At 43.8% G+C, this 25693-nt stretch overlaps 1 protein-coding gene across 2 annotated transcripts in view; it reads left to right on the forward strand.

Moving 5' to 3' along the window:
• The window catches only part of IGBP1 (immunoglobulin binding protein 1), a 38218-nt gene extending 13573 nt beyond the window's left edge, over positions 1–24645 (forward strand). For both annotated transcript variants that reach the window (XM_081080843.1, XM_081080844.1), the window contains exons 5-6: positions 707–819; positions 24180–24645. In XM_081080843.1, coding sequence (XP_080936969.1) covers positions 707–819; positions 24180–24322 — 256 coding nt within the window. In that variant the 3' untranslated portion in view covers positions 24323–24645. The remainder of the gene's footprint in view (positions 1–706; positions 820–24179) is intronic.
• Positions 24646–25693: the final 1048 nt, after the last annotated feature.

Below are 25693 nucleotides of genomic sequence, written 5' to 3' on the forward strand. Positions count from 1 at the left end.
TACTAAAAAGTAGGGTGCCTTTGCAAGCCCCTTGCTTTTGTGGTTCATTTGCAGTGCATGGTGCCAAGCAGAATGGGCATTATTAAGAAGGCATGACTTTGCCTTGGAGGCTGTTCTTTCATCAAAGGGATATTATCTCTTCTAGTAATTTCTCTGTCTTCGGCCTTCAGCAGACATTTCCCTCACAAACCTGAGCTTAAAAAGATCTCAAAAGGAAACCAATAAAAATAATCTGTTAATTAATTAAAAACAAAGAAGGAAGGAATTAAATGGAGAATTGAACACTTTAAAATTTTTTCCCATTGCCTTCAGCTACAGTTCTCAAAACGACATGTTTGCTTATCTGAGTTCTTGAGGTGCTTTTCCGGGGCGGGGGGGGGGGGGGGGAGTCTCCTTCCTCTGCGTACCTTTTAGACTCACCAACTATAAGTACCCTTTTCACAGTATCATCGCTGCTCTGTGGAGCATTGGCCTCTGGAATTGCTTATTGGGAGATTATCCTGGGCTATTTATCATCTCATGAAAATAATGCCCTTTCCTGGATGCCTCTTTTTACATATCCTCACAGGAGTTTGCACAACTCCTCAGAAGATGCCTGGTTAGGGGTGGGAGGATAAAACAGACATAGGCTTTGCCACTAAAGAGAAGAGACTTTTTAATAGTGCTATTTATGTTTAGTGTTCTAAATACAATGTGGTTTTTGCAGAGTATTTGGAGCTGGTTATCCAAGTCTGGCAACCATGACAGTGAATGACTGGTATGAGCAGCATCGGAAGTTGGGAGCTTTACCAGATCAGGGAGTAGCCAGGACAACATCAGGTATGACGGGCTGGGAGGAAAGTAGTTACAGTATGGTTGCTTATTTCCCCAGCAATGAAATTCTGACCAAATATCACTGTCCTTTAGGAGCAGAAGTAATCTGGATAAAGATTCTGAGTAACATGAAGACTTAGTATTTTATTTCACTTACTAGTAAAATAAATAGCCGATGATTCTGGGAGGATTGGGGCAGTGGAGAAGTGTAGGTTTTGAACCTCTCCAAATATTATGGCATAAAAACAGACTGAGCAACTAGATAGTAAAACCAAAAATCCACGGATAGCAGCTCCGCTTCTGGTATTAGCAGAATAGGTTGTATTAGGTTAGCACCTCCTACAGTTAACAATTACAGACTGGAAAAGCTATAACTAAATAACTACCTAAAGACACTGGAGAGTGACCAAAAGCAGACATAGACTGGAGGTCAGTCAACACTTAGAAGATAAGAGTGGTACTTGGAACTTCTTGAGGGCAGGGATTTTGACTTACTGTATTCTTGGTGCCCAAATTGATAATTAGATCATAGAAATACTTGAAGGTGTCTTTGGGAGGGAAAGGTGAAGGGTGGTCTTTAGAAAGATGAAAGTAATATGGTTTTAGCAGAAAAAGCACAGACAGAGCTGGGGTAACCAATTACTCCTGTTACTTGGTAGGACATCATGTAGCCCCTCTGAGCCTCAGTTTCCTTATCTCATGTATTATCTCATTTGATCTTAATCCCATGAAGCAGACATTTTAACCACGTTTTAGAATGAGGAAATAGTGTCTGAGAACTGACATATGCAAAGTCAACATAGCTAAAAAGTGGCGAGGCTAGGATTTTAATTCAGGCCTTAATATTCCAAGTTCTAGGGCTGTTTCAAATATAGCACAGAGAAAAGAAGAGTAGTCAATTTGAAGAGTGGTTTTTCTGTGTGTGTTTTTTATGGCTTTTCACCCATGGGCAGGCTGCAGATGCTGTGATGGGAGTAGGTAAAATTTGGATAGAAACTTACAGTCTTATTGGTTGTGCAATGAGAGAACTGAGTTTGAGTGACTATAGCAACTGAAAGGTGAGAAGAATATCCCAGAAAGAAGAGAACCACAGAGGAGGAGTCCTAATTCTTTACATAAATCTGCCCACATCTCTGGCTGACTCAAGCTCCACATGCATAGGATAGATTCCAAGCACCCTAGGGAGGGCTAAAATAACTGAATGGAAAATGCAGCTACTACCCAATGCAGAGGAAATAGAATTTGGAATTTGGTTTTAGATAAATTAACTGGCTGCTAAAATGAAAAATCAATACTCTAGTGGAATGAAACAATTCAGAATCTGTATAACATACCCATTTACGAAGTCTTGTATTCAATCGTAAACTAAACATATGGGGAAAAAAACAGAAAAATGTGACTTATACTCAAGAGGAAAAGCAATTGATGGAAACCAATCCCAAGATGACTCAGATGTTGAAATTAGCAGACAAGAACTTTAAAGCAGCTTATTTCTGTGCTCAGGGCAGAGGGGAAAATATGCTTGTAAAGAATTAAAAGATAAGATGTCTCAGCAGAGAGGTAGAGACTATACACAAAAAAATCTGGAACAAAAAATATGGTATCCGAACTTTAAAAATCATTGGATAAGCTTAAGAGATTGGCAATGACAGAAGAAAGTGTCAGTTAACTTGAAGATAAATCAACACAAATTAGCCTATCTGAAAAACAAAAACGATTGGAAAAAACATAGCCTCGCCAGGCTGGTGTTACTCAGTGGTTGAGCGTTGACCTGTGAACCGTAAGGTCATAGCTCAATTCCTAGTCAGGGCACATATGGGCACATGCCTGAGTTGCAGGCTTGATGCCCAGTAGGGGGTGTGCAGGAGGCAGCTGATCAATGATTCTCTCTCATCATTGATAGTTCTCTCTCTCCCTCTCGTCTCTCTGAAATCAATAAAATTATATATTTTTAAAAAACATAGCCTCAGTGACTTGTGGAACAATGTATAAAGGTCTATCATACATGCAATTGAAATACCATATCAATAGAGAGGAGAGAGAGAAGGGGCCAGAAAAAAAATTTGAAGAAATGATGGCTGAAATTTTTCTCAAATCTGTGAAACACAAATATACAGATTCCGAAATTGCAGAAGTCCCAAGCATGTTAAATACAAATAAACCCACATATAGGCACATCATAGTCAAACTGCTAAAAACCAAAGAAAAAGAGAAAGTCTTGAAAGCAGCCAGAAATAAAGTACACATTACAAATAGCAGAATAATGATAGAAATTGTTACTGGGTTTCCATTAGTAACAATGGAGCAACATCTTTAAAGTGCTGGTGGGGGGGAACCTTTTCTTCCCAGAACTTTATATGCAGTGAAAATATCCATAAAAATGAAGGCATAATTAAGACATTTTCAGATAAATGATAGCCAAGAAATTCTTCATCAGGAAACTGGCATCATGAGAAATGCCAGTTCTTAAGTCTGAAAGGAATGATACCAGATAGAAACTTGGATTTTCAATAAAGAATGAAGAGTCCTGGCCGGTGTGGCTCAGTTGGATGGGCGTCGTCCTGTGCACCAGGGGGTTGCCGGTTCGATTCCTGATCAAGGGCACATGCCCGTGCAGGAGGCGGCTGATCTATGTTGCACTCTCACATCGCTCTTTCTCACCCTCTTTCCCTCTCCCTTCCTCTCAAAATCAATAAACTATTCTTTAAAAAAAAAGAATGAGGAGCGCAGAAATGGTAATTAGGTGGGTAAATACCAAGGGCTATATCCTCTCACTTCCAACTTTTAAAAACTACATATGGCTTCTTTAAACAAAAAAATGATATTGACAGCTATAGCAAAAAAGACAGGGAGTAAATGGAATTATTTTTTGTGAGATAGTTCTATTTTATGTGAAGTGGTGCAATTACCTATTGTTGTTAACAAATGACTCTAAAACTTAGCAACTTAAAATAATAAACATTTATTGTCACACATAGTTTCTGAGGGTGAGGACTCCAGGAGCAACTTAACTGGTTGGTTCTTAATTAGGCTATCCTAAGGTTGCTGTCAGCTGGGGCTGCAGTCTTCTGAAAGCTTGACTAAGGCTAGAGGATCTGCTTCCAGCTCATTCACTCATCCATGTGGCTGTTGGCAAGAAACCTTCCCATGTGGGTCTCTCCATAGGTTTGCTCACAGCTTAAGAGCTTCGTTTCCTCAGTGAATGATTCAAGAGAGAACAACCAAGTTTCTTTTTTTAAAATACTTTTTTTTGTTTTATTAATCCTCACCTGAGGATATTTTTTCCATTGCTTTTCAGGGAAAGTGGGAGGGAGGGAGGGAGGGAGGGAGAGAAAGAGGGAGAGTGGGAGAGGGAGGGAAGGGAGAGAGAGAGAGAGGGAGAGAGAAACAGAAACATCAGTTGGCTGCCTCCTGCAGCCCCCTACTGAGGATCAAGCCCACAACCAGAGCATGTGCCCTGACCAGGAATCGAACTGGCAACATTGTGGTGCATGGGACAATACCCAACCAACTGAGCCATACTGGCCAGGGCAAGAAGCCTCATTATCTTTTAAAACCTAATGTTGGAAGTTGCAAACCATGACTTCTGCCATATTCCATTGGTCACCAACCCCAATACAGTGTGAGGGGACTACGTAAGAGCATGAATACCTGGAGACTGGGATCATTGGCGTCCATCTTTGAGGCTGTCACATAGTATATTAATGACAAGTAGACTGGGAGGTTAGGGATGATTGTATTTCTTAGAGCAGCGATTTTCAACTGGTGTGCCACAAGAATTTTTAAAACATGGAATACCTGACTATTGAGTCGGGCACTGACCTCTTTTCCCTTAGATTATCAAATAAAAAAATGACAACAGCCAACACAACAATAGCTATCCAGTGTAAATGAATCAAAATTATACATTCCTGGTCAGTGTGGCTCAGTGGTTGAGCATCGACCTATGAACCAGGAAGTCATGGTTTGATTCCCAGTTAGGGCACATGCCTGGGTTGTGGGCTCCATCCCAGTGCAGGAGGCAGCCAATTGATGATTCTCTCTCATCATTGATGTTTCTATCTCTCTCCTCCCTTCCTCTCTTAAATCAATAAAAATATATCTTAAAAAAGAAAGACAAAAATTATACCCATTTTTGTCAGATCAGCAAAACGTAACATTTTGGCGTGCCACAGAATTTTAGTAATTAGTTTATGTATGCCACAAAATGAAAAGGTTGAAAATTGTTGCCTTAGAGCAACCCTTAAATAATGCATCAAGAAAATACGAAGACAAGCTCTAGACTAGTAGAAAATATTTGCAAAAGAAACATCTGATAGAAGACTGTTAATCCAAAATGTACAAAGAATTCTTATAATTCAACAATAAGGAAATGAACACCCCAATTTTTTTTTTAAAATGTATTTTATTGATTTTTGACAGAGAGGAAGGGAGAGTAATAGAGAGTTAGAAACATCGATGAGAGAGAAACATCCATCAGCTGCCTCTTGCACACTCCCTGATGGGGATGTGCCCGCAACCAAGGTACATGCCCTTGACCGGAATCGAACCTGGGACCCCCCAGTCCGCAGGCCGACGCTGTATCCACTGAGCCAAACCGGCTAGGGCTGAACACCCCAATTTAAGAAAAATGGGCAAAATACCTGAACAGGCACCTCCCTGTTGAGTAAGACTCCCTCCACGTTCTGTGTGGAGTAGGGTTCGGTATCTGAAAGAGGAGCCGCACAAGAAATGAGAGGAAAAGACATGAAATAATTTTGCAATATTGGGGGACCAGGCGGCAAGTCCCGAAGGACTTCCCCCGTGCTCAGGCCTCACCAAGCTTTTATTGATCTGGCATGCACCCATAGCATAGCCCTTAGGCAGGTGACCCCCTAGTAACAAGCAGACTAGCCCATCAGCAAGGATTTACATAATAATAAATGGGGGAGTAGTTTCAGCTACCACTGTCTGGACAAACAGAGGTGGCGCCTAGCTCCGACCTTTGGGAGGGCTTCAAAGGCACCCAGCCTTCGGGGGGTTTCGGGGAGTTCTCTGTCTATGCTTATCAGATAGTGAAGGCAATAAACAGTTTCCCACACCTCCCCAAAGAAAATATACATGAATAAATAAGCCTATGAAAAGATGCTCAACATCATGTGTAATTGGGGGATTGCAAATTAAAACAACAGTGATACCCCTACACCCCTATAAAGATGTCTGAAATCGAAAACATTGAGAACACCAGATGTTGGCAAAGATATGGAGCAACAGGGATTCTTTTTAAAAAATATATTTTTATTAATTTCAGAGAGGAAGGGAGAGAAAGAAACATCAATGATGAGAGAGAATCACTGATCAGCTTCCTCCCACACGCCCCCCACCCCCCTGGGGATCAAGCTGCAACAGGGATTCTTATTCAGTGCTGGTAGAAATGCAAAATGGTACAACCACTTTAGAAGACAGTTTCTCAGCTTCTTACAAATCAAACCATACTCATTCCATATGGTCCAGTAATTGTGCTCCTTGATAGTTACCCAAATGAGTTGAGAACAGGTCCATGCAAAAACCTGCACACAAAGGGTTATGGCAGCTTTACTGATAATTGCCAAAACTTGGAAAACAGCCAAAATGTTGTCAATGGGAGAATGGATAAACTGTGGTACATCCAGACAATGAAATAGCAGTATTCATTGTTTAAAAAAAAAAAAAAAAGAGCTATCCATCAAAATACATGGAAGAACCTTAATTGCATATTAATGTGAAAGAAGCCAATCTGAAAAGGCTACATATATATGATTCCACCTATATGATATTCTGGAAAAGGCAAAACTTATATAATAAGATGTTAATATGATGTTAATATGCAAATCGACTGAACGGCAGAATGACCAGTCGCTACGACGTGCACTGACCACAGGGGGCAGATGCTCAATGCAGGAGCTGCCCCCTGGTGGTCAGTGTACTCCCACAGGGGGAGAGCTGCTCAGCCAGAAGCCCTGAGCTGGGCTCACAGCTGGGGAGCCTCTCCCGCCTCCACAGCAGCGCTAAGGATGTGGGCCTAAGCCATCAGTCAGACATCCACCGAGGGCTCCTGGACTGTGAGAGGGCACAGGCTGGGCTGAGGGAACCCCCCCCCCCCCCCCGCAGTGCATGAATTTTGTGTACCGGGCTTCTAGTCTATATATATATATAAAAGGCTAATATGCAAAGTGTCCCCCTGGGGGTTCAACTGGGAGTTCGATCTCTCACTATAACGTGCACTGACCACCAGGGGGCGGCACAGAACGAAGGACAGTCCTGGCTGGTAGCCAGAAGGCCTAGGGACCCTACCCATCCATGAATTTCATGCACCGGGCCTCTAATGTAGGCAATAAAAGGACCAGGGGCTAGAGGAGAAGGATATGAAGATGTGGAGCACGGAGGATTTTTAGGGCAGTGAAACTATTCTCTATGATACTATAATGGTGGATACATGTCATCATACATTTGTCCAAACCCATAGCGTGTACATCATCAAGTGTGAACTCTAATGTAAACTAGGGACTTTGGGTGATGATGATAAGTGTAAGTTCATCTGTTGTGACAAATGTATCACTCTGATCAGGATATTGATGGTGGGAGAGGCTGTTGCTGTGTGGAGGCAGGAGTATATGGGAACACTGTACTTTCCATTCAGTTTTGCTGTAAACCTAAAATTGCTCTAAAAATAGTCTATTTTTTTAAAGTAATGCAGAAACAAAGCTGTAGTCAGTAACGAAATTAAAAGGCCAGAAAGAATGAACAGAGGAACAAAAACAGATGAACAGAAATCCAGTAGTAGAATGGTAGACTCCAATCCAGCCATATCAGTAATTATCTTAAATATAAATGCAACAAACACTTTTTTTATTTTTAAATCTCACCCGAAGATATGTTTTTCATTGATTCTAGAGAGAGGAAGGGGGGGTGGGGAGAGAGAGAGAGAGAGAGAGAGAGAGAGAGAGAGAGAGAGATATTGGTTGCTTTCTATTTGTCCTTACCAGGGATTGAGTCTACAACCTGGGTATGTGCCCTGACCAGGAATCGAACCTGAGACCTTTGGTGCTTGGAACAACAATCTAACCAACTGAGCCACACTGACTCAGGCCAACCCAATAAACTTTCAAATTAGAAATCAGATCATTAGACAAATTAGAAATTGATTATGAGACTCAACTGCAGGCTGTCTATAAGAGATGTGTTTTATTTTTTTTAGATTTTCAATTATCTCATTTTCTTTTTTAAATATATTTTTTACTGCTGATAGTATTACTGGTATCTCCCATTTCCCCCCCCTCTTCCTCCCTCCTCCCAGCATCTACCACCCCTCAGATCTTCACTACCCTATTTCCCATGTCCATGGGTTATGCATCTCTCTATATATAAAAGCCTAAGTGACCATTAGGACTGGACGACCAGACGACCTGCTGGTAGCTATGATGCGCACTGACCCAGACCTTGCTGCTGATGCCCTGACAGCCCCGAATCTGGTTCACCCGCACCCCAGACCCAGACAGGTGGGAGGAGGGAGCCCAATTCCTCATGGAATCGGCCCTGCCTTAGCTTGCTGCTGAGGCCCTGACAGCCCCGAATCTGGTTCACCCGCACCCCGGACCCAGACAGGAGGGAGGAGGGAGCCCAGTTCTTCTCAGAATTGGCCAATGGTTAGCTTGCTGCTAGGGCCAACCTCCCGCTGTCCCTTCCCCCAGCCGGCTGCCCTCAATTGGCCCTGATGGTAGGCCAGGCCGAGGGACCCCACCCATGCACGAATTCATACACCGGGCCTCTAGTAAGTATATAAGTTCTTTGGTTTATCTCTTTTCATCCTCCAACCCTACATTGAGGTATGTCAGTCTGTTCTATGCTTCAGGTCGTATTTTGTTGGTCAATTCATTTTGTTCAATAGATTCCGCAGATAAGTGAGATTTGTCTTTCTCAGTTTGGCTTATATCACTTAGCATAATATTTTCCAGGTCCATCCATGCTGTCCCACAGGGTAAGAGATCCCTCTTTTTTTACAGCTCCATAGTATTCCATAGTGTAAATTTCACACCTTTTGTATTCATTCATCTACTGATGGGCACTTGGGCTGTTTCCAGATCTTAGATATTGTAAATAATGCTGCTATGAACATAGGGTGTTTTGGGGTTTTTGGGATATATCCCCAGAAGTGGGATTGCTGGGTCAAATGGAAATTCCATTTTTAATTTTTTGAGGAAACTCCATACTGTTTTCCATAGTGGCTGCATCAATCTGAATTCCCACCAGCAGTGAACTAGGGTTCCCTTTTCTCAACATCCTTGCAGCACTTGTTTGTTGATTTGTTGATGATAGCCATTCTGACAGACGTGAGGTGATATCTCATTGTAGTTTTAATTTGCATTTATCTGATGATTAGTGACATTGAGCATTTTTTCATGTGTCTCTTGGCCATTTGTATGTCCTCTTTGGAGAAATGTCTATTCAGGTCCCCTGCCCATTTTTTAATTGGATTGTCTTCCTTTTGTTGAGTTGTATGAGTACTTTATATATTTTGGATATTAACCTTTATCAGATGTATCATTGGCAAATATGTTCTTCCATTCAGTGGGTTCTCTTTTCATTTTGATGATAGTTTCTTTTGCTCTGCAGAAGCTTTTTATTTTGATATAGTCCCTTTTTTTATTTTCTCCTTAGTTTCCTTTGCCCTAGGAGATGTATCTGTAAACATATTGCTACGTGAGGTAAGAGATACATTTTAAGTATAAGGACACAGATTGGTGGATAGTAAAAAATTGAAAAAGATATATTGTGCTAACAGAAAGCATTAGTAGCTACAGTTAGATAAAGTAGACTTCAAGACAAAAGTTATTACTGGATATAAAAAAAGACATTTTATACTGATAAAAGGGGTACTTTATCAGGAAGACATAGCAATCATAAACATGTTTGTGCCTAACAAGTTTCAAATTACATGAAGAAAAAGTTAACAGAATTAAATGAAGAAATAGACAAATCTATAATCATAGTTGGAGATTTTAACACTTCTTTTAGTAATTGATAGAATTAATGGACAGAAAATTAATGAAGACATAATACACTAGCAGCCACCTTACCTATTTGACATTTATAGAAAAATATATCCAACAATTGTAAAATGTACCTTTTTTTCAAATACACAATTGTACAATCACCAAGCCAGACCATATTCTGGGCCATCTATTAAGTCTCAATAAATTTTCAAAGATTGAAATCACACTGAAAATGTTCTCTGACCACAATGGAATTCAATTAGCAATCAATAACAATTTACCTGGGAAATCCCTAATTTTTTGTTGTTGTTAATCTTCACTGGAGGATATTATTCCATTGATATTTAGAGAGAGAGGAAGGGAAGGGGAGAGAGAGAGAAACATCAATGTGAGAGAGACACATCGACTCGTTGCCTCCTGCATGCACCCCAACCAGGGCCTGGGATCAAGCCTGCAACCAAGGTATGTGCCTTTGACCGAGATCAAACCCCAGACCCTTCAGTCTCCATCCACTAAGCCAAACTGGCCAGGGCCCTAAATGTTTTTAAATTAAACAACACTTATAAAATAACACTGGGTCAAAGAAGAAATCACAAGGAAAATTAAAAATATTTTTAACTGAAGAAAATGAAAATATAATATCAAAATTTGTGGAATACAACCAAAGCAGTGTGAGAGGGAAATGTATAACTTTTAGTACTTATATTAGAAAAAAAATATAAAAAATCAATTATCTGAGGCCCTACCTTAAGAATTTGAAGGAAACAAGAACGGAATAAGCCCAAAGTCCATAGAAGAAAGAAAACAAAAATAGAGAGTCTAGTGGTGTGGCAGCGATAGTGATGCAAAAAAGTTGAACATATGTACAACCCCATGACCTGGCAATTTCACTCCTAGGTAGGTATATATTTAAGAGTGTGAGACTGTACGTTCACAGAAGACTTGCACAATAATGTTCATAGCAGCATTGCTTGTAATACCCCAAACTGGACACTACTCAAATGCACATACATAATAGAATGGATAAATAAATGTTGCTATATTACACAATGAAATCCTACTTAGCAAAAGTTTATACTAATGGTAGTTTTTCAGCCATCGGGAACAAATATAGCTGAATTTTGTAAACATACTTATATATGAGTGAAGAAAGCCAGACACAAAAGAGTATATACCAGCGGTTCTCAAACTGTGGGTTGCGACCCCTTTGGTGGTCAAACGACCCTTTCACAGGGTTCACCTAAGACCATCCTGCATATCAGATATTTACATTATGATTCATAACAGTAGCAACATTACAGTTATGAAGTAGCAACGAAAATAATTTTATGGTTGGGTCACAACATGAGGAACTGTATTTAAAGGGCTAGAAGGTTGAGAACCACTGGTATATACTGTGTGATTCTATTTGTATAGAGTTCAAACAGATGAAACTTCTCTTTGCTGATTAAAAGCCTGTGTGGTAATCATCCTTAGTGGGGGCTTATGAATGGAATGGCAACCTTAAGTGGACTTCTGAGGAATTAGTACTAAGTTTTCTATCTTGATCTGGGTTCTGATTACATGGATGTGTTCAGATGTGAAAATTTATTGAGTTATATACTATGTGTGTTTTTTCTACATGTATGTTATCCTATTATATAAAAATGCAGGTTTTGTAACGACTAACCGAAGGCTCGACCGAACACCAGAAGTCCTGTAGTCAGTGCTGGGTTGCCGTTGTGTCCCAGCACTGACTGCTGAGGGGGTTGCGGACCAGCCCCGCCTCTCTGATCAGGCCGAGAGATAGGCCCAGAGACACTGACTGGCATAGAAACCGACCAGTAAGAACAAAATCTGGGTGAACTGTGAGGAGCCAATGGCTGCCTAGGAGGCAGAGCTTTTGACGCTGACTGGCATAGAAACTGACCAATCAGAACCAAATTGGCCAGCAGGGGAGGGCAGATGCAGGGGTGATCACGCAGGCTGGCAGGTGAGTGGTTAGGAGCCAGCGGTCCCAAATTGCGAGAGGCATGTCCTATGGTATTGGGCCTAAACCGGCAGTTGGACATCCCCCAAGGGGTCCCCGAATGGAGAGGGTGCAGGCTGGGCTGAGGGAAGCCGTACTCCATGCACGAATTTCATGCACCAGGCCACTAGTCTATTTATATATATAAAAGCTTAAGTGACCAGAATGACCAGTTGCTATGATGTGCACTGAATACCTGGGGCAGACACCCAACACAGGAGTGGCCCCCTGCTGGTCAGTATGCTCCCACAGCCAACTTCCCCTGGCCAGCCAACCACCTGCAGTCACTCCCCCTGGCTGGCAGGCCCCGATTGCCTGATTGGGCCTGACCCCTGGGCTGGGTTGGGGAACCAGGGGTGGGTGGCAGTGGATGCCGCCCTTTTCCCAGGGGGGCTGAGGGCCAGCTCCCTCCTTGGGGTTGGCGGCCAACCTCCTGCGCCCGGCCCCTCCCTCTGGCCGGCAGGCTCCAATCAGCCCACCACCCACCTGCCGCAGTGGCCACGCGGTGGCAAGGGAAGGAGGAGTGGGGAAGGTGGGGAACCGCACGGTGCCTGAGTGCTGACGATGGTGGTGTGGGCATCTGGCATCCATTCCTTCCGCGCCTGGCCCAGCAACCGTCGCCTCCTCTCCCAACCCCAATGGGGCCTTCGGGCCCCGGGCTGGGACAGGGAACTGGGGGTGGGTGGTGGCAAAGGCAGCCCCTTTCCTAAGGGGCTAAGGGCCAGCTCCCTCCTCGGGGCTGGTGGCCAACCTCCCATGCTCTTTCCCTACTCCCAGCTGGCAGGCCCCAATCGGCCCGCTGCCTGCCTGCCCCGGTGGCAGTGTGGCAGTGAGGGAAGGAGGAGGGGAGAGGCAGGAAACCGCGTGGTGGCGGGGTGCTGATGATGGCAGCATCAGTGTCCGGCGTCCATTCCTTCCGCATCCGATCCGGTGACTGTCACCTCCTCTCTGGCCTGGCCCTGATTGGCCTGTCCCCAATCATCCCTGATCGCTGGCCAGGCCTAGGGACCCCACCCATGCACATATTTCATGCACCAGGCCTCTAGTACTTTAATAAAAACACTAAAGAAAACTGACAGATAGTATTCACAACAGAACTAGGTGACAGTGTATTCCCATGACCCTCACACTAAACAGGCAAGGGAAATCACCCTTAGCACAAGATCAACAGGTGATTGGCATCTGTGTGGAAGAAAGCAGAAGAGTTGACAGACGATGTAAACAACTTGACAAACACAAGAATTCCAAACAGCAAACAGGTATTAAGGAAAAAAATGGCAGTCCAATTTAAGAACAACACTTGAATTAGGAACAGTTTTACCACCAATAAAAACTGGATGAGCCCCGGCCAGTGTGGCTTGGTTGGAGTGTGGTCCTGTGCACTGAAAGGGTTTGGGTTTGAATCCCAGTCAGGGCTTGTGTGATGTTTCACTCTCACATTGATTTTATTTTTCTCTCTCCCTCCCTTCCTCTTTCTGTAAAGTCAATTTATTTATTTTATTTTTTTTTACAGAGAGGAAGGGAGAGGGATAGAGAGTTAGAAACATCGATGAGAGAGAAACATCGATCAGCCGCCTCCCGCACGCCCCCTACTGGGAATGTGCCTGCAACCAAGGTACATGCCCTTGACCGGAATCGAACCTGGGACCTCTCAGTCCGCAGGCCGACGCTCCATCCACTGAGCCAAACCGGTTAGGGCTCTAAAGTCAATTTAAAAATGCATGTCCTCAGGTGAGGATTAAAAAAACACCTGGGCAAATACAAGGGGCTTGTGGTCAGAAGGTCTGAAAGGGGTGGAGTAGTCTAGTCTTTAATGAACTTTTTAAAATGACCCACCAGATCTCCCTTCCAGGACAGGGTTCTACCCTGAGGAGAAATTGCTGAGAATAGAATTGAAATTGAGGAGAACAGGCATAATAAAGAAAAGAAGGAAAGAGAAAGTCCAGATAAAAGTGTAAGAAAGGACCAGAACCAAGAACTAATTAAGCAAGGCCTATTTCTTTAACAACAGAAAGGCAGCTTCTGTGAAGTTAGAAAAGCCACCCTGAACCTATTTCTTTCTAAAAGTTAAGTACAACTTAACCAAACAGAATTAACAACAGGCTGTGGTGATGGTTGTACAGCTCTGAATATACAAAAAAAACCACGCTGATCTGTACACTTTAAATGGGTGAATTTTATTTTATGGTATGTGAAATATCTAATAAAGGGGGATATGCAAATTGACAGTCACACCGTAAGGGTCAAGATATCTGCGCCCACAGATAGCTGCACCCACAACAGAGGCAGGGATTCCTTAACACAAGATGGCTGTGTCCACAGCAGAGGCCGAGTTTTCATAACGAGCCTTAACAAGCAATCAGCAGAGACCTGAGGCTGTGTGGTACTGGGCTGGGGCAGGGGAACTGAGGCTGCGCCCCCACCTGGTGGGGCTTTACGGGGGACCTCAGGCTGCACCCCCAGCCCCGGCACTGGGCCAGGGGACCTGAGGCCATCCTCCGGCACCGGGCCGTGGGTCCTGAGGCCGTGCCCCCTGCCCTGCAGTGCTTGACAGGGGACCTCAGGCCGTGCCCCCCACCCAGCAAGGCTTGATGAGGGACCTGAGGCCGCACTCCCCCACCCCAGCGCCGGTCCGGAGGACCTGAGGCCGTGCGCCCCAGCACTGGGCCTGGGGACCTGAGGCCGCACCCCCTGCCTTGGTGCCAGGTCAGGGGACCTCAAGGTGCACCCCATGGCCCCGGCCGGGGGACCTGAGGCCGTGCCCCCCACCTGGCAGGGCTTGACAGGGTTGGGGCCGGCCATATCTGGGTCTCGCGCAATTTCATGGCCACATGGGTGGGCGGGGACTTGACTCCAGTTCCCGTGGCATACCCCAGACTCTGACAGGAGGAAGATTTTCATATACATGTTACTAATTTTCTTTCATCTTTGACACTTATATTATAGAGAAAGGGCAAATAGCAATATTAAAATACTTCCTCTAATTAATTCCCTTTTAATGTGCATCAGGGCACTAGTATACAATAAAGCTGTTAGAAAGTGAACAAAATTATCCAGGCCAAAGTTCACACAAAATTACTATAAGGGGAAAAAGAGATAATCAAGAGCATTTTTAAAAGCAACAAACTTAAAATATACTTTTTAAAAATGAGTTGAAAGACATTAAGAAAATTATATAAGACATGGAAGAACAATATAAAGCAGGGTTGGAAAAACTCAGAAATGTGGTGACAACTTAGGGAAAATGAAGAAAGAATCATTTCCTCTGGCAAGTGTGGCTCAGGATCTATGAACCAGGAGGTCACGGTTCAATTCCTGGTCAGGACACATGCCCTGGTTGCAGGCTCCATCCCCAGTGGGGGCATGCAAGGGACAGCCAATTGGTGATGTTTCTCTCATCATTGATGTTTCTATCCCTCTCTTCCTTCTCCTATCTGAAATCAATAAAACATTTTTTTTTAAAAAGAAAGAGGGTACTTTAGTACACTGCTGGTGGGAATGCAGACTGGTATAACCACTGGAAAACAGTATGGAGTTTCCTCAAAAAATTAAAAATGGAACTCCCATTTGACCCAGTGATCCCACTTCTAGGAATATATCCAAAGAAACCAGAAACACCAATCAGAAAGAATATATGCAACATATGTTCATAGCAGCACAATTTATAATAGCTAAGACTTAGAAACAACCCAAGTGCCCATGAATAGTTGAGTGGATAAAAGAAGCTGTGGTACATCTACACAATGGAATATTACACAGATGTAAAAAGGAACTCTTGCCATTTGCAACAACATGGATGGACCTGGAGAATATTATGCTAAGCAAAATAAGCCAGTCAGAGAGAGATAAGTATCACATGATCTCACTCATGTGGAATCTAATGAAGAAAATAAACTGATGAACAAATAGGTCCAGAGACATAAAATAATGGAACAGACTGAGGAATTTCAGAGGGAAGGTGGAAGTGAGAAGGTAGGTAGGGAGTGATTAACCAGGAATCTTATATGCATACTGGAGGCCCGGTGCATGAAATTTGTACACAGGTGCAGTCCCTAGTCATGACTGGCGATCAAAGCGCAAACGTCTGGCATGAAAGGGCAGGTCCCAGCTGTCCTCTGGGCAGCACCTGGGCTCCCAGGACCCCACGTGTCCCCCTCTGCCTGAGTCATGGCGCCCAAGTCCCCACACAGATGTGGTGAGCGTGGCCAGACGCCGTGGGCCGGGGTGTAGCGTGGGCCTCTGGGCCACCCAGCAGCGCCGCACGGAAGCCGGGCGCGCAGACCAGGTCTTGCACAAACCCATGGGGAGCCCTACCAGTCCCTGCAGTCCTGGCAGCTGTGGCCCAGCTCACCCAGAACAGGCCATGTGGGTGTAGGGTGGGTTCCTCATGGGCGCCCAGCACCTAAGTGTGGGGGCTTCCCCAGCATGCGAGCCCTGGTGTCCCAGGAGAGGGAGTAGGGGGAGTGAAAGCAAGCTCACACACCCTGCATTCTCACCACACCACCATCCCTGTCATCCAGCGCCCAGGTAGCCAGCAAGAGGTTAAAGCGCATTGCTGACGCCCACCATGCTCCATGCCGCCCCCTGGTGGTCAGCACACATCATAGCAAGTGGTCGAACAACCGCCCAAGGGGACAGTTTGCATATTAGGCTATTATATAGGACTAGAGGCCCGGTGCACAAAAATTTGTGCACTCGGGGGGGTGGGGGGGGGTCCCTCAGCCCGGCCTGTGCCCTCTCACAGTCTGGGACCCCTCGGGAGATAACGACCTGCTGGCTTAGGCCTGCTCCCGGGTGGCAGAGGGTAGGCCCAATCCCTAGGTGCAGCCCTGGTCAGGCTCAGAGCAGGGCCGATTGGGGAGTTGGGGCGTTGCCCCCTGTCATTTACAGAGCAGGGTGGATCGGGAGGTTGGGATGCCACCCTCAGTCACACTCAGGGTAGGGCCGATTGGGGGGTTGGGGCACCGCCCTCTGTCACACTCAAGGCAGGGTCGATGGGGAGGTTGCGGCGCCACCCCTTGTCATGCACCGAGCAGGGCCAATCAGGGGGTTGGGGCGCTGCCCCCTGTCACTCACAGAGCAGGGCCCATCAGGGGGGTTGGGGCTCCTTACCCTGTCATGCACAGAGCAGGGCTGATCAGGGGGTTGAGGAGCTCCCCCCTGTCACTCACAGAGTAGGGCCGATAGGGGAGTTGGGGCACCGCCCCCTGTCACACACAGAGCAGGGCAGATCAGGGGGTTGGGGCTCCGCACCCTGTCACACTCAGGGCAGGGCCGATGGGGAGGTTATGGCTCTACCCCATCACACACAGAGCAGGGCCCGTGGGGGGGGAGGGGGTTGGGGTCCCACACCATATCACACACAGAGCAGGGCCGATCAAGAGGTTGGGCGCTGCACCCTGTCACACACAGAGCCGCAGGGCGATCAGGGGGTTGGGGAGCTCCCCCATATCAGGCATAGAGCAGGGCTGATCAGGGAATTGAGGTGCCTTCCCCTGTCATGAACACAGCAGGGCAGATAGGGAGGTTGTGGCCCCGCCCCCTGTCACACACAGAGCCACAGGGTGATCAGGGGGTTTGGGCGCTGCCCCCTGTCACGCTGATCCCGGTGCTGGGAGGCCTCGTGGCTCCACTGATCCCGGTGCTGGGAGGCATATTACCCTTTTACTATATAGGATAGAGGCCTGGTGCACGGGTGGGGGCTGGCTGGTTTGCCCTGAAGGGTGTCTTGGATCAGGGTGGGGGTCCTGCTTGGGTGCCTGGCCAGCCTGGGTGAGGGGCTGAGGGCTCTTTGCAGCTGGTCACACCCCCTTCAGGGTGGGGGTCCCCACTGGAGTGCCTGGCCAGTCTGGGTGAGGGGCTGAGGGCTGTTTTCAGGCTGGCAGGTGACTGAAGCTCCCAACTGCTCCTTTTTTTCTTTTCTTTTTTTATTCTGCCCAGCTTTAGCTCTCAGGCTTGGCTCCAGTTCTTAGGCCTCGGCTGCTGAAAGCAGTTATCTGGTTTGTTTGGGTTCTATAATCGAAACACTGTTTTAACTCCAGCTCTGAGATCCCGGCTGGCTGAAAGCAGGTTTCTGGGGTTTTGTTTAGCTTCTGTATTTGTAACAATGTTTCAAACTGCAAGCTCAGAGGCTGGCATCGGCAGGCGGGGAACGTTGGAGTCCTCCCTCACTGAAGCAAGCAAGCCTCATGTTCACTTCAAGCTGCCTGGCTGCCGGCTGCCATCTTGGCTGGCAGTTAATTTGCATATCGCCCTGATTAGCCAATGGGAAGGGTAGCGGAGGTACGGCTAATTACCATGTTTCTCTTTTATTAGATAGTATATGCATAGCCCATGGAGTGGTGAAAGTGTGGGAGGGGCATGTGCAGGGTGGAGGTGATCAATGGAAAAAAACAAAGGGGACATTTGTAATACTTTCAACAAAGATAATTTTTTTGTTTTAAACATCGTTTCAGAAATGAAGGCTGAAGCAGAGGAAAGCAATAGGAAATGCCTTACTAAAGTAAAAAGGAACATGTTTTAAATAAAAAGATTTGAGTAATAGTGACATATCAAAGAAAGACCTGGCGTAGGACAGTAGGATTACCTGAAGAAGAAAACCAAAGCAAAGAAAGAATAAATGCTAAAAACAAATAGTAAGGGAACTTTCCTGAAACTTAAAAAAAAAAATTTTATTATAAAAAGTGTAATGTGTACCTGAGAATTCTGACCACAAATGATAATAAAAGTACTAGGCTGGAAAGAAGAAAAAATACTGTGAAATTACAGCAAAAAGAGCAGGTGGTTTATAAAGGGAAGAAAATTAGATCACCCTGAAACTTTGACACCAACATTTCATGCCAAAAATGTGGAGTAACAGATGTTACGATATTCAAGGGGGGAAAATGTGAGCCAAGGACATATATCTGCTAAAACTGTCTTTTAAGTATGAAGGTTACAGACGGTTATCAATGACTTAAGACGGATGGGCAAACTTTTTGACTCGAGGGCCACAATGGGTTCTTAAACTGGACCTGAGGGCCAGAACAAAAGCATGGATCGAGTGTTTGTGTGAACTAATATAAATTCAAAGTAAACATCATTACATAAAAGGGTACGGTCTTTTTTTTCAATAGTTTTATTCATTTCAAATGGCCGGATCCGGAAGAGCTATTGTTCCCATGATTTCTTCCTGAGGAAATTGCTAGAGAATGAGCTTCAGACAATCAAAATGATGAGAGAGACATTAACATAAGGACTGGTGGCAAGCATTAAATATATAGTGACTTGTAGAACTAAGACTAAATGAGGCTTAAAAGGGAGAGAGTAGAGTACGTAATGTCTATATACTCAATACTCAGATAATGTAGATTATTTTATTTATTTAATTTTTAATGTAGACTTTTTAAAAATGGAGAAATGGGGAAAGCATATGCAAAAAATGAACTATTCTCAGTTATATTAGTGACAATATTAGTGTTATTACAAGACTGTCATGTGAGGTAATAGAAATAACTATGAGACTCTAATTTTATCCTCTATCTTTGACAACTAAGACTTTTAATGTAGAAGAATAAAGACATAATTCAAATAATTTAAGAAATAAAACAACCCTGTTGTTCTAAATATAAAATCATGAGAAATTTTATTTAAAAGTAAACACAGACACCTTTGCTTTATCCACTAGAAAGGCTTAGAAACAATGACCAGCCCAGTATCAGTGAGCATACCTAGTAACTCAGATTGTGGTTTTGAAATACCATTCCCATTAAAAAGAAGCCAGGATGGCTAATTGCAAGTCTGGAACAGGAAATATACAAGATAAGCTTTGAAGAAGGAAGAGCTCAAGAAAAAAAAAAAAAGACACTTGGAGTATGTTATTGGGACACGGGCCAGCTGAAAGAACTCTCGCCGGCCAAAACTGGAAGAATTGAGTGAGCAGTAAAATAGCAGAATTGGATTATCACAAGGAATAAAAGAAATATCCATGAGTCTATAGTGATAGAAGTAAATGATTAAATAAATAAATGAGGGAGAAGAGAAAAATCTCTGCTATGTGAAAATTCCAATAATTTGTCTATGCTTCTGTCTCAAGGAGGTGGAGCATAACTCTTCACTCCTGAAGTGTGGGGCTATGGTCTACAGTATAGAACAGTGATGGCGAACCTATGACACAAGTGTCAGAGGTGACACGCGAACTCATTTTTTTGGTTGATTTTTCTTTGTTAAATGGCATTTAAATATATAAAATAAATATCAAAAATATAAGTCTTTGTTTTACTATGGTTGCAAATATAAAAAAATTTCTATATGTGACACGGCACCAGAGTTAAGTTAGGGTTTTTCAAAATACTGACACGCCGAGCTCAAAAGGTTCACCATCACTGGTATAGAAGGAGTGGGAAGGAGTAACTTTACTATTGGGAACCCTGCAAACACTACCTTAGTCAGGTGGTCCAGGTTAACATCAGCAGTGATAAGTCATGATGATGTGTAGCCTTGATTTGATATGATGAGACCTCTGTGGTCTTCTCCTCCAAACCCACAACAACAGAATAATTATGGGAAAAACATCACGCAGCCCAAATTGAGGCACATTCTGCAAAATACCTGATGAGGACTCCTCAACACAGGCAGGTCTGAGAAATTATCACCGCCAAGAGGACACGAGGAGACATGATGACGAAATGCACTGTGGTGTTCTGGATGGGATCCTGGGACAATTAAAAAGGGCATTAGATAAAACCTAAGGAAACCTATATCAACAATTGAATCTAAAAATTAAACTATCAAGGAATCTAATGAACAAAATAAACTGATGAATAAAATAGAACCAGAGGCATGGAAACATGGAACAGACTGATGAATCTCAGAGGGAAGGGAGACAGGAAGAGAGTAACCAAAGATATATGCATTACCCATGGACACAGACAATAGGTAGTAAAGGCCTGGGGCAGGGTGGGACCTGGGTGAAGGGGGCAATGCGGGGGTTGGGGAGGGGGAACATCTATAATACTCTCAACATTAAAATTTAAAAAAGGAAATAAATACTCAAATCTCATCAAATATTTTGCTACATTTTACTGTTACTCTCGGAGTTATTTATGCCTGTTGTATCTGTAGGTGGAAATAGTATATAATGTGTGCTACTGCTCATCTGTTCCCAATTTTGTTCAGTGATGCCATGTTAGTAGTTTGAAATTAGCCATGGTCGGAGGATTATACTATGGAATCATCAAATAATACCCAATCCCTCCCCAAAGCTAGTTGCTAAACATTTACCAGCATATTGAGTTGTACACTTTGAAACCTGTATTTTTTAAAATTATATTTTTATTGAGTTCAGAGAGGAAGGGAGAGGGGGAGAGAGATAGAAACATCCATGATGAAAGAGAATCATTGATCGTCTGCCTCCTGCATGCCCCCTAATGGGGATTGAGTCCGTAACCCGGGCATATGCCCCTGACCGGAATCAAACCAGGGACCCTTCAGTCCACTCTACCCACTAAGCCAAACAAGCTAGGGCTAAACCTGTATGGTTTTGTTAACCAGTGTCACACCAATAAGTTCAATACAAAAATTTACCAGCATAAGAAAACCCAAGGAAGTCTGAATAAAGTATGGACTTTAGTAGATAATATTATATCATTATTGGTTCACTAGTTGTGTCAAAAACCATCTATATATATAAAAGCCAGGTGACCAGTTGCTATGATGTGCACTGCAGCAGCCAACTGGCCTGATTGGGGCCCCGATCGGCCCCCCCAACCTCCCGTGGCACCTCCCCCCAGCCAACCCGGCCCCCGATCAGCCGCCCCAACCCAGATAAGGGGCAGGACCAGCTGGCCAACCTCCCCCCTGCCAGACCCCCCCACCAGTGCAAGAATTCGTGCACCAGGCCTCTAGTTGAGTATAAATGTATAAGAACTCTCTGTACTATCTTCTCAATTTTCCTGTAAATCTAAAACTATTCTAAAATTTAAGATTTTGCTTAAGATTTTTTAGAAATCATTGCAATTGATTGAAACCCATCAAATATGTTTAAATCCATGAGTTCATAATAGTACTTTAAAACAAAAACATAGTTCGCCCTAACTGGTTTGGCTCAGTGGGTCAGCCTGCGGACTCAAGGGTGCCAGGTTCGATTCCGGTCAAGGGCATGTACCTTGGTTGCGTGCACATCCCCAGTAGGGAGTGTGCAGGAGGCAGCTGATCTATGTTGCTCTCTCATCGATGTTTCTAATTCTCTATCCCTCTCCCTTCCTCTCTAAAAAAATCAATAAAATATATTTTTAAAAAAACACCCAAAACTGTTCAATTTCAGAGGATGATAAGGAACCAATTATCTTGAAAAGTGGTAAATAAAGTGAAAGTATCAAACATTTGTTTTGTTTTTCTCCTGGGTAACCAAATAGTAGTAGATGAGGGGAAGCCTCTCTTTATAACTATATTCTAGTTAATAAAAAGGAAATGTTAAAATTAAGTGTGTTACCTTTTTGAAACATCTGGAAAATTAATGAATCTAGGCATTGAGCATCAACAGCTGCTGACATTGCAACATATGAGACACATATTATGTGCCATCTAATGAGGGAAGACAGCACCTCCTATAATCATGATGAAGGGATCAACCTGAATCAGATCAAGCCTCTGTATGAACTTGCTAACCTGCAGAATTTCAAAAGAACATGTTGGACTGCGTCCTGACTATTCAATTAACAAAATCCCAGATTTGAGGAACCTCTACAGATAATATGCCCCCAGTTTCTTCAAGACAACATTTAAGGAAGGGAAAGGATGGAAGAGGAATCTCTAGATTAAAAAGATACCAAAATAGCCCTAGCCGGTTTGGCTCAGTGGATAGAGCATTTACCCGAGGACTGAAGGGTACCAGGTTTGATTCTGATCAAGGGCACATATCTCGGTTGCAGGCTCGATCCCCGGCCCTGGTTGGAGTGTGTGCAGGAGGCAACCATTGATGTTTCTCTCTGTCTCTCCCCCTCCCTTCCACTCTCTAAAAATCAATGGAAAAATATCTTTGGTGAGGATTAACAACAGAAAACAAACAAAAAAGATACCAAAATATTTTAAATGGGAAAGACTAATCTCAAAAATATTTGGCTAAGAAATGAGATACAAGACTACATATTACTTGGTTCTGTTTCTTTGAAATGCCCATAATATACAAATCTATAGAGAAAGAAAGCAGAATAGTGATTTCCAGGGGCTGGAAGAAGGGAGGGAATGTGAACTAACTGTAAATGGGTACAAGGGGTCTTTTCGGGGTGATAGAATTTTTTTAATTGGATTGTGGTGATGGAGCCCCAACTCTGTACTAAAGTCATTCAGTAAAATGTGAATGTACAAATGGACAACTCTGGTGTCTTGGGATGCACACTTGGGTTATAAACCTGTAATAAAGTCCAGAAAGTTTGGGGCAGAGGGAGGGTTGTAATTTGGAAGATGCTCATGGAGAAGCTTTGTGATGGGTACAGAAGAGCTGTTGACCCAGGTGGAGGCTGTAAAGGTATAGCCTCCTTGTGAAAACTGAAGTTATATATATGACTTATAGTATTCTTTATTTTACAATAAAAGTGGGTTTTTTTTTAAAGAACACAAGGCTCCTAAGCTATTAGAGTAGACAGATCTCCACACATTTCATTCTTTATCATAGTCATGAAACTGTTTCTCATAAGCAAACTCAGAGTTACCAGGAAATGTTCTTTTACCTCAGAAGAGAAAACAATTAGTGCAAAAGAGATATAGCAGTTGGTTCAATTACTTTTGGGTGTATACCGCGTGACAAGTGCCATTTGGACCTCAGACCCTATTCCAGGCATGTGCAGAATAACACAGATATTCTCTTCTGATAGTTTCAGCTGCCCTGTGATTTCCAATTTTACACACAAACAAAATTGTATAACTAACAGGAAATGGATGGAGGAAGGGAAGTCACCTGTAGTTCCTGCTCCTTAGCATATCACAAATTATAAAATCATACATATTTTTTACTTTAGTGTTTTGGCTTACTGGGGTTTTGTTGGTTGGTATTTTGCTTTTTTGTGGGTCTTTTTTCTTTTTGGAGGGTGGACAGGGGTATTTAGCCATGTTAGCAATAATTCTTTCCCAACGTAGAATTCATCCTGAGGGGCAACTTTTATGTTTTAGCTTTCTTGTGAAAAGTACTCAGAACACCCTGTCTTACTGTTGAATATGTCCTCTGTTAGGTATCTAAGTGCTCTCCCTGCTTCTGCTGGCCCCAGGCAGGCAGCCAGCCATATGCCTTGTTCTCATTTTATGTGATTGTGTTCAGAATGGCACTGAGGTCCCTGACATTTCATCGCTTTCTCATTTTTCTACGTTGGCAGAGGCCAAAAGAGCAGCTCAACAAGAAGATCAAGAACAAAGGGAGGAAGAGGATGATGAGCAAACACTCCACCGAGCTCGGGAGTGGGATGACTGGAAAGACACCCATCCTAGGGGCTATGGCAACCGAAAGAACATGGGTTAGCCTTCCCACAACAAGATGGGACTACAGGGGGCGCACATCTTCCCCACAAAGGAAAGCTGTGCAGTCTTCCCCTCCCTGGGCTCCTTTCAGCTCTACCAAGAAGGCAAAGACATTTAATCTTGCTTTGCCGTTCAATAAAGTGTCAAGCAATTAAGTGTGTTTTGTTCCCTAGGTGATGAACTAGTAATTCTTGTTTTGGCATTAACCTAATCATGTTGTATTTCAGATTCCTAGGTGGGAAGAAAAATATTACTAAGAAATGGCTCTATAATCAATGGCTGAATGAATTTTCCTTAAAAATAAAGTCCTTTCTATTACATCTATACAGAAATACCAGTATCAGCCGGTTTTGTGTGTGCTTGTGGGGAGGAAGGGGGTCAGGTGTGGGCTTATGGAGAGATCTTGGTTGTCTGCCTTTGATCTGGGCAGTGAGTTTCCCAGCCTCAACTGCAGAGGAGCTGGGGCTTTCACTCTTCTACCCCAGCACTGTGAAATGACCTAATACTGCTCTACAAGAGGTGAGCACAAAACCCAGGACTTGCTCTGCCACACAACTCTTTTTTCAGGAATTACAGCTGTAAATGAATGGATCATAACAATCCTGTCTAACTGGTCTTCCTTGCCTTGGCCAGGAGAAATGAGAGAAACAGATCAGGTGTTATGAGAGCCATCCTTGTGTATGCATTGGAGGCTGGGGTCTTTACCCTCATGGAACTATTTGCCATAACCCTTAGGGAGAAGAGCACCTCAAGCTATAACATAGCTCTTAAATGGGCTGCAATGGAGCATTTTTGCCCTTCTTAACCTGTGCTGTGCAATACCTGGCACAGTCTGAAGTGATACATGTGCCAAGGCGGTCATTTTGCTGATGAGTAAGGTGCCAATGACTGAGTGTGAAGGAGGGGTGTGGGACAGATCAGAAAGTTTGGCGACCGCTGGGACAGATGACACTGAGAGGTACCTACTTTATGCAGTAGAAAAAGACATGTCCTCAGCTCTTGGGTTGATAGCTTTAAAAAGCAGCCATGTGTTGAAATAAAGATATGTATAAAAAAACATACTTTGTTCTAGTGCCTTTGGTACTCTTAGATTTTCTAAGAGGACGATGACTCAGCCTTCCTATTCTCGTTTCTGCAATCTAGCTTAGGAGAGGGGTTTGAAAAGGAGACTCGGTTCCCTCTTATTTTTAGGGAGGAAAGTGGAGGGCTGTCGGGTGATGAGTAGGAGTTTGTGTTTAGTGGGAGATGACAGAAGACTACCGATTATATATTTGTATACTGCTTAATAAAGGACTAATCTTACCCTCACAACATAAGCTCCTGAAACTGATAGAGCACAGATTAAACTCCCCAAGGATTTGGGAAGTGACCA

Source organism: Myotis nattereri (assembly GCF_964212035.1).
Source record: "Myotis nattereri genome assembly, chromosome: X".
NCBI lineage: Eukaryota > Metazoa > Chordata > Mammalia > Chiroptera > Vespertilionidae > Myotis > Myotis nattereri.